This window comes from Chaetura pelagica, unplaced genomic scaffold, assembly GCF_000747805.2.
Source record: "Chaetura pelagica isolate M959 unplaced genomic scaffold, ChaPel_1.0 scaffold53, whole genome shotgun sequence".
Lineage (NCBI taxonomy): Eukaryota > Metazoa > Chordata > Aves > Apodiformes > Apodidae > Chaetura > Chaetura pelagica.
The window spans coordinates 3,189,388-3,205,548 of NW_009952880.1; the positions used below are offsets into that span (position 1 = coordinate 3,189,388).

Sequence of the window (16,161 nt, forward strand, 5' to 3'; positions counted from 1 at the left end):
AGTGGAGCCGGGGCAGTGGAGCGGGGGCCGCGGTTTTCATGCGCTGGAGCTGAGGAAAAGGCCCTTTCGTGTCCCCGGGAGACAGACCGCGGCAAGGACCTCTGGTGCCCGCTCTGAGGGAAGGGGTGCGAGGAGCACAGCTCCCCTGCCCAGCAGGGGTGTCCTGCTCCATGGAGCGCTGCCCGGGCCGTCTCTGTCAGTTGGACAGTTTTACCCTGGATAGGACCGTAGGGGGAAAAGGGTTGGTATAGCCACCGTGCAGAAGTTCGTTTGTTATAGTGGACTCAAATAAGTACTTAATCGTTCCGTCTTCTTTGTGCAGCTGGACACGGTGGGACTGGTTAACGTGGAGCGATGTCAACCCCCCCTCTGGCAGGGGCAGGCATGCCGCCCGGGGCCTTCGCGGGGACACAGGCTCAAGCTGCGAGGGAGGTAAACACAGCCTCTCTCTGTCGAATTGGCCAAGAGACTGTGCAGGACATTGTGTTTCGAACTATGGAAATCTTCCAGTTACTGAGGAACATGCAGGTGAGAAATAACTTACTCTTTTTATGGTCCTCAACTTCCCATGTTTTTACCACCAGCTGCCATTATGTGCAGGCACAGGAGATAACTTAGGACATTTATATACGTAACTATCAAACTGCTTTGTAAAGGGGGATTGATTGCAGAAGTGAATACTACTATTAATATATTTGCTTACTGCTGTACATCAAGTGAAGATGGACAAAATTCAGAAATGCTGGATTGTTATTGCTCTCACAATAAATATACTCTAAATACACTTAATGTCTGTGTTTTCCTTTATGAAGAGTTATGAAGAGTGAAGTCTGTTTATATGCCAGTTTAGTTTCTTTGTTTTTGTTAACATGGGGAGAGCAATTTCAGAGGAATTTTCATTTATCTTTTTTTGCACTATTCTACCTAGAACTTTTTGACATTTCTTTTTTGTTATTAAAGTGAATATAATCCTTATTTGTGGCTACTTACTGAGAAAACATACAAACATGTGTTTTTCTGTTGAGAGCAGAAAATAAATAACCACTTCCATTCCTTTTGTGTTTTCATGACCAGCAGTTCCCTTCTGTAATTATCTTAGGTATAGGTATATGTACTTAGAATTTGCTAACTGTGTATTCACTTCGATTGTGTCTCTGAATTGTGACCTGGGGTTGAGACACAAAGTCTCAAAAGTGTAACACTCAGATAACAACAGTGTCATGCTTAAGTGTTTTGAAGACACACACTGAAAAGAGTTACAGAGAGACTGACAATGACCAAAGTGTACAATATATGGAGCTGTTTAACAACAGTGATTTTGCAGATAGGATGAGCAGATAAAATATGGGATGATTTCTGTGGGGATAGAGTGTCTTATTTTAAAATGTGCAAACCCTGCTCTGATTTATTTTAGCATGTTTATTTTGTGTGATAAAAAACTTTTAACATCATCTTTTTAATGTTTTTCGGTTTTGTTTTGTAAGTTACCAAATGGTGTTACTTATCATACTGGAACATATCAAGACAGACTGGGAAAGCTGCAGGAACATCTCCGTCAGCTGTCGATACTCTTCAGAAAACTGAGACTGGTCTATGACAAATGCAATGAAAACTGTGCTGGGCTCGATCCTGTTCCCATAGAAGTAAGTACCTTTATTCATATATAAATTACATATGAGAATAACCACTCTCTGCTTAGTCTATTATCCATTTTTCTGAGTTGCAAAAGACTCCTAGAAAGTTTTAAATGAGACTGCAACTGTTCAGTGGACTGAATTCTGTTTCAGCTGATTGAAAGATTGTGAAACTTTCACAGTAATATCAACAGTTCTTACCAGTTGGGAGAGATCCAATTTTGAAACCAGACCTCATTTCCCCCAGGCTTCTTGGTATATTGACCAACTTATTTCCACTAGGGAAAAAAGGAGTCAAAAAAGTCAAGACAAGTTTTTTTTTAAAGAGGTTTTTATAGTGGGAAAAGTCTACTTTAAGTTCTCACCTGCCAGCCCAGCTCCCTGAATATGCCTTATTCCCTTGCTCTGGCCATCAGTCTGTGCCTCCACAGTTCCCTCACTCAGCTACTCCTAAACTGCTGAGCCAACATCAACCGAATCTGAATGTGCAGTGCTGATTGAAAAGCGAGCAGTGTAAGATTTCCAGGAAGCAGGATTTTCCTAATAAAAATGCTGTTCCTAATGAAATCAAAACTTCATTGTTCTACTTCTAAGTTAAGGTGTTTGTAATGCCTAGTAATACTCTTAAAGCCAGTTTTGTGTTATGATTTGTGTTACTACAGCTCTATATTAACCAGAATGGTGAAGTTCTTTAATTACTTATTCTGAGGCAATGCTGTTAACAGACTTCTGATTGTCCAGTGAGTGTTCATCATTTAAGCATTATGTTTTATATTTTAATCTCTTCACTGAGTAGGAATAAAGAAATTAAGGAGTCCATTCTACACTGCTAACCGACTCCAGTCAGCAGTCACTGCCATGTGTTTTAGAGAAAGGTATTCAGAAACCTTAGAGCAAGCAAAGGAGAAAGATAATTTCCCAATTAAAAAAATGTTTCCATGGTTTGTTGACTTGTGTGCAATAGTTGTGTTCACTTAAAAGCTTTTGACATGTCTTGTTTTCACATATGGTTGGGTTGAGATGTGGCTGGTCTTCTTTTTACAGTTTTTTCCTCTTACCTGGGTGAAAAAAAACCTCCACAGAGAAAATGAGTTGTTCCTTTAAGCTTTTTTAATGCAAAGTCTCACTGATACTTTACGCACAGCAGAGTTCTGTGTCAATAGTTGGATTTTTTTTTTCTTTCATTTGCTTAGTCTTTTCTGCTCTGTAGTTAGTAGAGTGCCTAGCTCCTCATGTTTAATTAGTTTGGGTGAATGGGAGTGGTACTCCCCTTTGCAGCAATTTTCTTAAATTCCTGTTTCAGCTTTTCAGTAATAGTTTCAGTCATATTGTTTCATGACTGACATTCTAACCACATGTTTGAAGAATATCAACAAATCTCTTTTTTTTTTAAACCATCAAGAGAAGTCAGTTTCTACCAATGTTCTTAACTATTATTATTGGTATAAATGTTTTTTATGCTTTGTCAATGTGTATTACCAATGTAATAGGTATTCTTATCAACTTAATGCTAACCAGCATAGCAAGGCATGAGATAATTGCAAAGCAGGTGTGGCTACAAAGGTCTCTTAATAGATTGAATTTTATGCTTTATTTATGTGTTAGGTGTAGATCTTTGCTTTTCTTTGTTTTTTCTACTAGCTTTTCTAAAAGATGAGAGGTTTTCAAAGGAAGTGTTCTACTTTGAGTGGTGCCTTATTTTCCCATCAGAGAGAGAAGGAGCTTTTTCCAAAAGTATTTGGCAACTACACTTCTCCTTTATGGTATATGAATGTAGTTAGTTGTTAACCTTTACTACGTTTTCATGGCAGAGTTTAGTGTGATAATTTTTGTCCATTTTGATAAGCTTAATAAGAATAATTGTATGCAAGGAAATTAAGTATTCAGTTAGTTAAATCAAAGTAAGTTTTCCATCGGAATGCTGAACAATGCTATTGAATGCTTTGTATCAGAAACTGTGTGGCCAGCAGGATGAAGGAAGTGATTGTCCCCCTGTACTCAGCACTAGTGAGGCTACACCACGGAGTTCAGTTCTGGGCCCTTCCCTACAAGAAGACATCAAGGTGCTGGAGCAAGTCCAGAGGAGCTCAACAAAGCTGGTGAAGGGTCTGGAGAACAATCTATGACGAGAGGTTGAGGGCATTGGAGTTGTTTAGCCTGGAGAAAAGAAGGCTGAGGGGAGATGTTGTCACTATCTGAAATTACCTGACAGGAGGTTGTAGTGAGGTGGGGGTTGGTCTTTTCTCCCAAGTAACAAGCAATAGGATAAGAAGGAATGGGCTCAAGTTGTGCCAGGGGAGGTTTAGATTGGATATTAGGAAAAATTTCTTCACTGAAAATTTTGTCAAGCACTGGGACATCCCTGGAGGTATTTGAAAGGCGTGTGGATGTGGTGCTTAGGAACATGGCTATTGATGGACCTGGCAGTGTAGGACTTGATCTCAAAGGTCTTTTCCAAGCTAAGTGATTCTGTGATAATATTGCACCACAGCCTAATTAATGAGATAATAAGCATGCGATGAGCAACTTGCTCCCAGACTTTTACATTAGTATCTTCTTGTTCATTTGCATCAATTGCTAGTATTTAATTTGTCTGTAATGTGTATTTGAACAGGGATGTAATTTTGCTATCAACTTAGATTTTCTCAGTTCAGGACAGAAAAATCAACAATAGACTGTATCATTTTTGGATGTATGATGTGTATAAAGTGTTACAGCTTATAATTATTTTTTAGTAAGTTTTTAGTAGATTTGGAGTGTTCTGACACAGAAACATGGATTTGTTTTGTATCCAGTATATTTATGGATTCTTTCTAATTGTGTTGTTTTTAAGGAAGGAAACATTCAGTAATACTAATTTTGAAATTTTTTCACCAAAGATTTTGGCTTTGTAGATGCTTACCAAAAAAAGATAGTGCACTATATGTCTGAGGAGATTACAGTGCAGAATTCTTACAGCAAAACTCCTTAGGTGACTGTAGGCCTGTTCTTAAGAGTAGCTAAACAGAGGTCCACTGAAATGGCAAGTTATAATTAGGGTATTAACCAAGTAGCTGTGTAAAGCTAGTCATGTTTAGTATATCACTGAAATACTTCATAATAATAGCTTCATGTTTGTGGCATTTTGTAGTGTGGAGTAGGAAATTTTAATATCACAGCCTACAGAGTTCAAGGGTTACATCTGATAAACATCTTAAAATGTAAGGACTGGGTTCTGCCTGCAGTTGCAAAATTGCATAGGTCTGGGCATGGTAATATGTGGGATAATGGTTTTTTGAAGCTCAGAGAACAAACTGAGGCCATTGCAAGGCCTTTGGGTTGGAGGTGACTTCCTCATGGGAAGTCTGAACCTTTGGAGCAAATGGTAGTACCCTGTGTAGCTCCTGTATCTCCTGTTTTTGTTTTTTTATTTTATTTACTCATTAAGCTCATGTTTCTTCTCTTCACAGCAACTTATTCCATACATTGAAGAAGATGGCTCCAAACACGATGATCGTGGTGCTGCAAGTCAGCTTCGTTTTGCTAGTGAAGAGAGAAGGGAAATCATGGAAGTGAATAAGGTAACAAAGTTGAAATTAATTTGAGTAAAACTGCCATTTGGTCATTACAAAGCTTAAACTTCTAATTTCTAGGTTGCTGTGCTAATGTCAGTGTGTGACTACCATCAAACTTGTTACTAAATACTTCTTGCATGTAACTATATCAGAATTACCTTTTAAGCAATGTTTTAGCTGTACCACTGGCTGTAGAGTTTAGGTTTTCTGACACTTGTGCCTCCTTTTAAACTGATATGTAGTGTTCTGAATACAGTGTGTTATGTCTGTGTTTAACTCACTTAGATATCAGCAGGACAGATTTGGGTAAGGTGCCTGTTGAACTTAATTCTCTTCAAAACTTAGGCATTAAAAATGGAGATTGAACATCAGATGTGTAAATAACACAGTGTGAGTGGTAAATGGTTTTCAGGGCTATTTTCTCTATTTTGACAGTTTGAGGAAGACCATTCCTTTTGTTAAATGTAGCATTTATTGAATCTTGACACATTCAGAAAAAAATGTACTGTTTGTACTTTTTGAGTGGCAGTATGCAATTGAGTACAATAACTAAAGATGGATTCAAATCTAAAAATAAATATGCTGTAGTAAATGCTAATACACTATTGAGATTAAAAATACATAGTTTTGCCAGGCCACAATTTTGTACATTGTTTTTTCAATCTGTACAAAGTACAAAGATAGAATTAATTAAATACTTCTGTAGCTGCAATGTCTGGAAATGTTTGGAAAAAGGAGGCATAATCTACATAGTAACTGAATAAATGAAATAAATGAATAATATTGGGTTTTATGGGGAGAATTGGTGGATTTTCAGCTTTTCAAATATTCACTATATTTTCATTTGTCCTTAACAATCAGAGATGTACCAAATTTTTCATAACCCGTTTACATAGAAAAATGCATGTGTATTGTACAGGAGAAAATGAGGACTGTGTGAATTTAGAGAAAAGTAGTTGTCAGCTTTCCTGTTATATTCTTTGTGTTCAGTGCGGATGTAGCAGGGTTGTATATATTATATTGTATTCAATGTTGTATTGTAAATTTATGCACATACATTTGCAATCTTTAAGTGTTTATAAGCTTAATTGCCCACGTTTGCTGTGGTTTTGATAGCTTTATGACTTTTTTTTGCCCTTGTTGTTGTGCTTGAATGCTAATATGTATTTAAACCTCCTTGGTGTGATCTTGTGAAAAGAATTTCATAAATGTTTATGATGAATTCTGAACCTTTAAAATGTTGATGGTGTTACAGGACCATTGGTAGCAAATTGGTAATTAGGAATGTGTGCAGACATTCACTTAAATCTGGTCTGAAATCTTGTATTTACTCTTAAATGCCTGGCTCTAGTTCCCAGATTTTCCACAGTAAATCTTCAGAAGATAATTAAACTTCCTGTACTGTTTTTGTAGGCAAATACGTACTAACTACTGCAGAAGAAATTGAAACTTGGTTTTGAAAGTGCACTGAATTTTTGCTTTTGTCTCTCTTCACCTGTGTGACCACATCCACTGCTACTTTCAAAGTTCAAATTTTAATACATTACAGAAAAGGAAATACTTTTAAGTTTTATGACTAGAAATAAGGAAATTCTTTTTTTTTTTGTGAAAAATGTTACTAGAATCAGTTTAATTGTTGACACTGGCTGCTGGGCTCAGATAACCCTCCCTGATTCTTAACTGGCATTCTTGACAGCTTTTCAGTCTGCTATAGTACATATCATCCACCCTCAGCTCAATTTTGCTTAATTTATTTTTGCAAAATTCCAGTAACACAAAATGTGATTAAAATGCTGTGATAGGGAAACAGAAAATGTGACAGATGAAGAAGCTTTTTATATTCTGGATCCACAGTCTTTTGTCCCTTCAGCTGGCTGTCCTGCTTTTGCCTTTTTGCAGTGAGAAGCAGTGTGTTTTCAGCTTTGCTTGGTACTGGTACCAAAACAAAAAATATTGCAATAACCCAATGCTTTGACACTATTGATACTTTAAATTCCTAGCCCTTTCTTGGGTCTTGTAATTTCCCCTTCATTTTGCCCTGCTGTCTGATCTCTTTAGTCACTCTGGATGCATGTGAAGGATGCTACCTGCCCTTTAGTGTGGAACACAGCCAAAACTAGTAGAACATGCAAACTAGATGGATCATATATTCTCACACAAAAATGTTCCCCCTTCCAGGAACCACTGACTTGAAAGATAGCATCTCTTCTTTGCTACCACAATTGTCTGGGAAGGGGCATCCTCACTGAATGAAAGGAGTGTCACATACTTCCTATACTTGCCATCTCTTGGGGCAGGACAACCTGTTGATGTGGGAGTTCCAAAATACTGTGGTAGCTTTTGGTGTTAGTTTACTGTATGGTGACATCTTTTGGTCTATTTATTCTGCTACAGTAGACTTATCTTTTATGTCAGAAAGTTTAATGTGCTCACCTTGACTAAGAAGTACTTGTCCATTGATTTAAAATATAGATCAGTTCACAATGCAATTAATTTCTGTCCTAACAATTTAGTAATATTTAGCAACTGTAGGTTTAAATAAAATCTATTTTGCCAGCAGTAAGAATAATGCATCATTATTATACACCAAACAAACAAACCATTTATTGAGCACTGACTACCTCTACCTTTTGTACTAAACAATTCTCTCCTGCACTTCTCAAAAATATTGTTTATTCCTTTCATTTCTATTTGCTTTTGGGGTTGTAAATTGTTGAGGTGGTTGACTCTTTTATGGAATAAATAATTTCCTGTTCCAGACTCAGTTTAGCATTTTTATTGAGCTACTAATACTAGTCCTGATGCAGTTTTCCTTGAACATAATTACTATTTGCAACAACTGGAAACTGTTAGCAAAACTTCCTTGCTTATCTTCATATTTTTTGAGTCTTTAAGGTTCTTTCTACAGAGTTTTTTACCTTCTAAATTATAGCATCGTCTGTAATATTTTCAAGATGTCAGGCTCACCTTGAGTCCATGGTCTTGTAGTAAGTTTGACAGGACTTACAACAGAAAACATCAAATCACAGACTGAGAACACTTTAATCTGTGTTGCTGCCTTATCAGCAGGTTTTTTTACTGCTTGTTCTTAGAAACGGAGACTGTTTTGGCTTTTTTAGATGCTGCAGGTGAGATTTGACATGAAGCACTTAGGAAAACCACCATATATTTAGTAGTCTCAATACATTTTGGTGAAAATTAAATTAGGTGAACTAGCATTAGGACATCCCAGGTGACCCCTTTATATTCTTAATTAATCTTTGCTAACTGGTTAACAGTGATCTTGCTAAGAGAGGAAAAGATAATCTACATGATGTGCTTTTAAGTAAAGCTTTTAGGAGTTTAGCTCTGGGCTTTTTTGATAACAAAAACGTGTGCTGCAGCTGATGTTTTTTAGGGGAGTAGTCCTTAAAATTACAGCAATCTGCAATTAGTATTTCTCTTTGTAGAACTTAACCTGAAAACAATTTTTGGCTATACTGAAAGCCTGCATTCCTTTTAATCTATGTTTCATACTATTTGCATGTATTTTTAGTTTCTTCTGTATTTGCAGAGTCCTTTTTGACCCAAAATATTAATAAGTACTAAGGAACACTTTAACAAGAGGGGATGAATTGTTTATTTGGACACCTTCTCAGATCTTTCTTCACTCAGAGAAGTTCAATCCTGATTTGGGTACCTGAACCCAACTTCTGCAATGCTGGAATCACAGAGGAATTTAGGCTCAGTGGGAGGTCTGGCAACTACCTGATTCAAACCCCAGCTTAAGGAAGGGCCAACTATCAAAGCTAGATACAGTTGCTCAGACTCATATCCATTTTTAATTGCATTCTGAATATCTGTAAGGATGGAAATTCTGTTCCTTCTGGGCCCTTCTTAAGTGTTTGCTCTGAAAGTTTTCCTATGTTACATTGGAGTTTTCTTTTTTTTATAAATCACGTCCAGTGCCCCTCATCCTTTTACTGTGTACAGTGAAGAGTTCAGCTTTGTCTTTTCTATCAGCATCGCAGTCCTGCCTCAGCCTTCTCTGCTGGAGACTGAACAAATTTAGCTCTAATCATCTTGGTGGTCTTCCACTAAACTTCCTGTAGTATGTTAGTGTTTTATATTGAGTCCAAAAGTAGGCAATCATTCTCCAGAGCCAAATAGAGGAGAATAACAATTTTACTTGATCTGATAAGATAGTGAAGTTAGTCTTTATTGTTGCAAAAAGATCCACTGCTGACTCCTGTTTAATTTCTCAGAAAGTTTCAGAAGGGATCTCGGCTCCTTTTCTGTGAATGTGCTTTCTATTCAGTAATCCCTCTGCATATGTTATTGTATGAGTTTATTCTGTTCTAAAATGTAAGATACTGCTCTAGTTGAAGCTCCTGACATAGGTGTGACCTTCCTTTCCCACCTGTTCAAGTCGCTCTGAATTTGGCATCCTAGCATTGTCCAGCCCTCTCGGCACTCGGATGCATTTTATTCCATATAATGTAATATTTCCTTTCCCATTTCATATAAGATGTTTCATGCAAAGTTTTTCATGTTAGATTCCTATATCAAAACAGTATCATGGTAACAACGTTGAGAAAAGTTAGGAAATTCCAAGCTTAAAGCTCTACCTGCAATCCCAGTTGTCTCCTTTTGTCCTCATACAAATGCATATTATAGAACTTTTATCACGTTATCACGTTTTGTTCCTTTTCTTCCCCCTTGGCCCTTCTCCTCTTTCTTTTCTGGGAACAGTACCTGAGCTGTTCTGCTTTAGCTGCAGACTAGGCACTGTTTAGATTGAATCAGTATTGTGATAAATAAGATTATAAGAATCCTGATTTTTGTATTGTGTTACTTGCATGAGGGTTTTGAATAAGCAAGGAATTTGGGAATGAGAAGGAAGGATTTAATGTGAATACTGAGTAAGTAACTGAAGGCTACTCTTGAGAACAGAATTTTTGTCCTTGATTCTGCCATAAAATGTCTGTGGTAGTTGTTCATTCTTCCCCTTGCTGACAGCTGTACAAAGTTTAGTGATGGACCTGAATTTTAGATGTTTCTGGACAAAGTTAACAGGCACTGCAGTTTTATCCGAGGTGTATTCTTGTGATTTTTATTTGCAGTCTATAATGGAGAATCATGTATCTGTGATTTTCATGTTAAGAATTGGGATGTAACACCAAGGGGTGTGGTGGAGAAGCACCTTGAGGAATGGATAATTCCATTACAAGCTACATTAGAGAGTACTCGGTAAATAAGACCTCAGACTTCATCACTGAATGATAAAAAATTGGTATGTCACAAACATCCACCTATTTTAATGCATGTAAAAAGAGCAGGTTTGCTTTCACCTGTCAGGTGAGGAGGGAGGCAGGAAACCCAGTCTCTCATTTCCTGTAAGAACAGAACAGTTAAGTCTGTGAATGACATCAGAGAAAGCTGTAGTTACTGAACAATAAGTGTGTTAATGTTTAATTGCACAGCAGTTAGCACAGCAGTTGGTGTATTAGTGATTAATACTTTTTATCTGTTTGAAAAAATATTATAAGTAGATGGATAAGTGAATTTATTACAATGGGAAGTGGGCCTTGGTACCAGTTAGGTAGCCATAAGTTAGAATATCACCAGGCAGCTTTAACTGAATTTGAGTAAAGTGTTGATGTATATTTGCTATCTTTTTGATACTGTGCATATATAGCATTGTAAATCTTTTGCCTATAAAAGTGAAGGGGAAAAAAAAAGTGATTTTCTACCTCCTTACTTCAGATAATTTCATTATGAAGAACTCGCTTAAAAAAACCAGAATCAATTGCCAAGGCAGGCTGTGCTTTTTTTTGTGACTTTCACAATCATTGTGATGCTGTAGAAATTCCTTGGGTTTGACTTACATGGAAAAGCAGAGGCCATTGTCATCTTCATAAGGCTTTAAACAATCACTTCCTGTAGCAGTTTAACAGTCAAAAGGAGTAACAAAAAGATGATGATGCAAGTTGTCTCTGTAGTAGGGTCATAATCAATGAAGGAAACATAATAGTTATGATTCTGCTGAGATTTATGCAAGTAAAGGTACTACTACTATTAATATTTAATGCTTTATTAAGCTTGTATGTGCTTCTGGCCTATACTGTTGCAGGTCTTGAATAAGGCAGGCACAACATTCAGGAGAATGTTGTTTACTATAAGATGGAAATATCTCTTCTTTTTTCTTTTTTTTTGTTTTAAGCAGAAAAAGTGCCTGTACAACACAGGCACACAAGCAAGTACTTTTGATGTTTTTACAGGCATCAGTTGGAATATAAGCTTACTCTTCCACAGTGTTTATCTAGTATCTTTGCCTGAAGAAGGGACCAATGGATTGAATTCAAAATAATGATTCATAGTGTTGTTTAGGTTTTAAAATGTGAAAGATGAGGTTAAGGTGAAGAGAGACATGGGAACAGGAAAGCTCTGATGCATCTCTAATAGAAGGTTGTGTGTTGGTCTAGACAGCACTGGTTTCAAATGAAATGAAAGGGAACCAAAAATTAATATAAGTAAAAAAGTAGTCAGTCAAAGTTGTTTGTTTGTGTCCTGCTGAACCCAAATCTGTATGAAACATGTCAAGATTTTTATGGCATATTCCGTGAAAGACAGCTGTTTTCTGGATATGTGTCTTGGTTCTCCCACTTTGTTTCCTTTATGTGGATTTTGTGTTTGTGAACATGTCTTCATAAATGTCCTATCTGACCTAAGCCTACTAAGGTCTTGTTGGTTACTGGGAGGTGCAGTCACAGATTCACAGAATATTAGGGGTTGGAAGGGACCTCCATCGTTTCCTTGTAAGGCAAGTGTTCCAGTCCCTTAGTCATCCTCATAGCCATCTGTTGGACTCTCTCAAGTATATCCTTGTCCCTCTTGAACTGGGGAGCCCAGAACTGGACACAATACTCCAAGTGAGGTCTCACCAGGGCTGAGTAGAGGGGGAAGAGAACCTCCCTCCATCTGCTGGAAACACTCCTCTTAATGCACCCCAAGATACAATTGGCCTTTTTGGCCACAAGGGCACATTGTTGCCCCATGGATAACTTGTCTATCAGGACTCCAAGGTCCTTCTCCACAGAGATGCTCTCCAGCAGATCACCTCCTAGCCTGTACTGGTGCATTTTGTTGTTCCTTCCCAGGTGCAGGACTCTGCACTTGCTCTTGTTGAATCTCATTAGGTTCCTCTTTTCCCAGCTCTCCAGCCTGCCCAAATCTCACTCAATGGCTGCACAGCCTTCAGGTGAATCAGCCCATCCTCCCAGCTTTGTGTCATCAGCAAACTTGTAGTCTTTGCCAACTCCATCATGCTGGCCATGGTACTTGCACTGTCAGTCAAAATGGCTAATCACAATGAAAATTAATTTCACCAAAAAAGACCACTTATTGGTTTGGTTTTCAGTCAGATCACTTTTCTGACAGAATGAGTCAGATCACTTTTCTGACAGAGGGACTAGCAGAAACATGCCTGTCAGATACAAGGTGAATTTAGGTCTCTTGAACTCACGATAAACTGTGTCATATAAGATAATTTTCCTATGCTGTCTGAAAACAGATGAAGTCATAAGCTGTAGCATGTGTGTAGGATGAAATACCTTTTCTTGTTTCATACAACTGTTAATCCTGAGAAGCAGTCCGGAGTTCAACTAAGTCATTTCAGTAGAAGGAGTAAAGAGTGGGAGACAACTTGCAAGCAATCTGTTCAAATGAAAATTTGTCATTGCTGCAGAAGCTACTTAGAGAACTTGCCCGTTTCCCAAGAAGGCAATTTCACGTATCTTTTCTGAGGTTAGGCCTGAGTTGAGATGTTCTTACTGGCTCAGCAGAGTCTTAAGCAGAGGCCAGCACTGCCAGTGGTGCAGAACATATTAATTGTATAGTTCTATGTGGTGTGGACCACTGCCTATCAAAGATTGGTAACAAAGATCACTAGAAGCATTTCAATTAGGAGACCGTGCTCTCTGAAGTAGATTTGCACCCCCTCTCTTTGTTTTTTTTAAACCTAGCAGTCCAGAGACTATGCTATTTTCTGCCTCTGGTAACGGTCAAATAGAAGTAAGAAAATAGCTCTTCACTGAAGACAGGGATATAAAATTATCTTGAGATAAATAAAGTAGCAACTGTATACTTCTTGTTTTTACAGATGCTTTGAAAACCAATTAAATCCAATTTGAAGGTTCCCTTGTCTGGCATCAAGTAAAGATAAAGCAATTTACAGTTTCATAACACTTGCACAAGAAATTAAAACAGTCTTACAGAATGAGTCTTTTGGGCTTAACTTTTGTAAAGTTCATGTGGGCCTACTCATACAGCAGTATTTAACAGTACAATAACAGTACAATTAGACATGGGTGGAGAGAGAACACAGTCTGCATATCAGAAGTTAATGGTTCTATCTGTGATTTGAATAACCATCACTGACTGTTTGGCCTTTGTTTCTATTAATGAAGGCTTGGAAAAATCATGAAATGGCATCCGCTCAGTATCAGTGAGTGACAGGTTGTGCTAAACTAGTAGTTTTGATGTAGCATCCATTGATTTCTCTAAGATTGAGTGTTGAGGATGGCAAGCAGAAATATGTTTTAAATGCCACAGGTATGGACATGGTTGTTTGTCTATCCCCCTTGTGCTTTCTCAAGCATGAAGATCTTCTATGATGAGTTTTTGGAGAGAGACACTTGCAATTCTCTCATTTGGATGCTGTGGTAACTACATGCTTCTCAATTTTCTCTCTTGTCTTCAGGTGCTGGATTTCTGCTGTATATCATGAAGTTATTAGCAAATGAAAAAAGAAACATTAAATAAATGCACATAGTTACACCTTTAAAATACTTTTTAGATTGTCAAATGCTTGATTAAGAATTCTGAATTTATGTACATCTGGTTTTACGTCCTTTTTTGGAGTCTGGAATTTAGCATTGTCTCTGCTTCCAGGCAATGTGTCCACCAAAATCTGTGTTCAGGATTATTTCCCCTATGTTAAGTGCTGTGTTCCCCATCTCTTCAGACCTGTTAAAATGGTTACTTCAGACCATGTTTACAGGTCTGAAGTGAATAGCCTTCCTTTTTGTTTAGCTCTGGACTTCTTTCCTGGCTGACCAGATGGGCAACTTAAAAATATTGGTATGTTGTCCACATCTGAATTCAGAAGACTGATTTTCAGGATATAACTTCTTTTGTTGTTTCTTTTTATCACTGCTCCACTTACTGATCTGAGTTGTCCTCTTAATGTGTTGCCATTTATGTAGTGCAAATAACAAAGTTATGTCAAACTGAAGCATTAGGATAGTTTGTTCTCTTTTGATGGTAGCAAGTCTTTCTTGTGTTTTCACTTGGAATGCTGGACTTCCCTAGTGAATAAGTAGTTTGATCTGCAATGTGGAAAGGCTGATATCCAATGGGAAGGAAATGAGAGACATAGGTTGTTGTTAACAATAAACGGTAGCTTTGTTATTGCCAGCTTTGATTTGAGGAGGAAAATTAATAAATCAGACAATAAATATGTGTTATTGCGAAACATGAAAGCTTAGGGAGATTGTGCAGTGTCTTAATACACTGTTATTTCTTCTGTAAAGACTATTTAAGTTCTGGCTGTGCACCCAAATAAAAGCAAGCTTGCTGCTCTTCTGTTCCTTCAGATGCTTCTGCAGCTCACAAAAACTAATACACAATTTTAAAGAATTCAGCATGCTTGGGAGCATCTGTTTCAAGACAGAACTCCTTAACACAACAGGGCTGACCTACATAGACAGGAGAGCTGGAAAACTTGTTTGATTTCACCTGTATCTTGTGCTTTGTTCAAACTTCTACTGCTAATCCCTCATTTTTCTGTGAACTGAAGTTACACAACAGATGTTCACATAAATTTACCTGAACTCTTTTGGTCCAAATTGCTAATTCTTTCTTCCTACATAAAGTGCTATCTTTTGGACTTTGGAAAGAGAGGAGCAATGCCCACAAGCCTTCAGTTTTTGAGGGGATCAAGTGTTTTGATAAAAAGACTGCTGTGAAAGGCAATAGCATTCCCCCTGTAGCAATGGTCCTTGACTTGTGGTGCTTTCTTGTATCTTTACAGTCTGCTTTTAAGAGGATGTGTTACCCCACCTAGTATTGCTCACAGAGAACTGAAAGATCCATGTAGCATTTCATAGCACTGTAACTTTTGTTGAATTTCTGAGTGCATGTTTTGAACTGATCACAAAAAAACTTCTGATATACTCTTCCCACAGAAACTGAAACAGAAGAATCAGCAGCTGAAGCAAATCATGGATCAGTTACGGAATCTCATTTGGGACATAAATGCCATGTTGGCAATGCGGAACTGAACAAGGAAAATCAAACTTTGCAATTGGAAAAGACACAAATTTGTTTGGATATACTTAATTTCTTTCTAAGAAGTAACATGTTGTTTCCACAATCATATTGCACTAATGTTTGAAATGTCTTTGAGATTAAAATGTTGGGTTTTTTATAATAACTTAAATGGTGTTGGCTTTGGTTTTAGAAAATACTTATCCTACAAGTTTTACCTAAGTGATTACCCGAATGTAATACAGCCTAAGTAACCTACATCAATATATAGATTGCTATGCAAATGGGAGTTTTTATAAATGAAGTGTTTCTGGATTTTTTTTATAATACAATTAACACTGTTTAAAAAAAGCTGTATTTTCATGCCATTCTGCAGTATCTCCACTATAGATAGGAAAAGTTGCACTGCAGAAATGCCACTCTAATTTAAAGTTACAGGACCAAAACAAGTGATCAGATGTTGCAATTCAATATGTTTCCCCATTGTGGGAACCTATACTACAGCATACTGTGCGATATAAGTTCATCTTATTACATATGTTATCACTGGGTATATGTTATATTAGATAATCGGAGCAAAATTCAAAAGCTACATAAAATTACCCCTAAATCCTATTGAAGTGAAGACAACACTCTGCAACATTATATCCACAACATTAACTTCT

The 16,161-nt window shown here is 37.4% G+C and overlaps 1 protein-coding gene across 2 annotated transcripts; it reads left to right on the top strand.

Annotated features, from left to right (window-relative positions):
* Nucleotides 1-329: 329 nt before the first annotated feature.
* MED30 (mediator complex subunit 30) lies at nt 330-15,646 on the top strand. Of its 2 annotated transcripts, XM_009995356.1 has the most exons (4): nt 330-528; nt 1,485-1,643; nt 5,084-5,194; nt 15,415-15,646. In XM_009995356.1, the coding sequence occupies exons 1-4, from the start codon at nt 355-357 to the stop codon at nt 15,508-15,510; spliced, it is 540 nt and encodes a 179-aa protein (XP_009993658.1). In that variant the 5' UTR covers nt 330-354; the 3' UTR covers nt 15,511-15,646. The 2 variants fall into 2 exon arrangements, with proteins under 2 accessions (XP_009993658.1, XP_009993659.1); XM_009995357.1 differs by lacking the exon at nt 5,084-5,194 and having other exon boundaries at nt 355-528; nt 15,415-15,510.
* The last annotated feature ends 515 nt before the right edge of the window (nt 15,647-16,161 follow it).

What these genes read in the sequence shown, in the direction of transcription:
- MED30 (XM_009995356.1), top strand. Translation starts at nt 355, where the DNA reads ATGTCAACCCCCCCTCTGGCAGGGGCAGGCATGCCGCCCGGGGCCTTC. An exon ending in TCGATCCTGTTCCCATAGAA is followed by an intron (nt 1,644 to 5,083) that starts GTAAGTACCTTT and finishes TTCTCTTCACAG; the next exon opens with CAACTTATTCCATACATTGA. An exon ending in AAATCATGGAAGTGAATAAG is followed by an intron (nt 5,195 to 15,414) that starts GTAACAAAGTTG and finishes CTCTTCCCACAG; the next exon opens with AAACTGAAACAGAAGAATCA.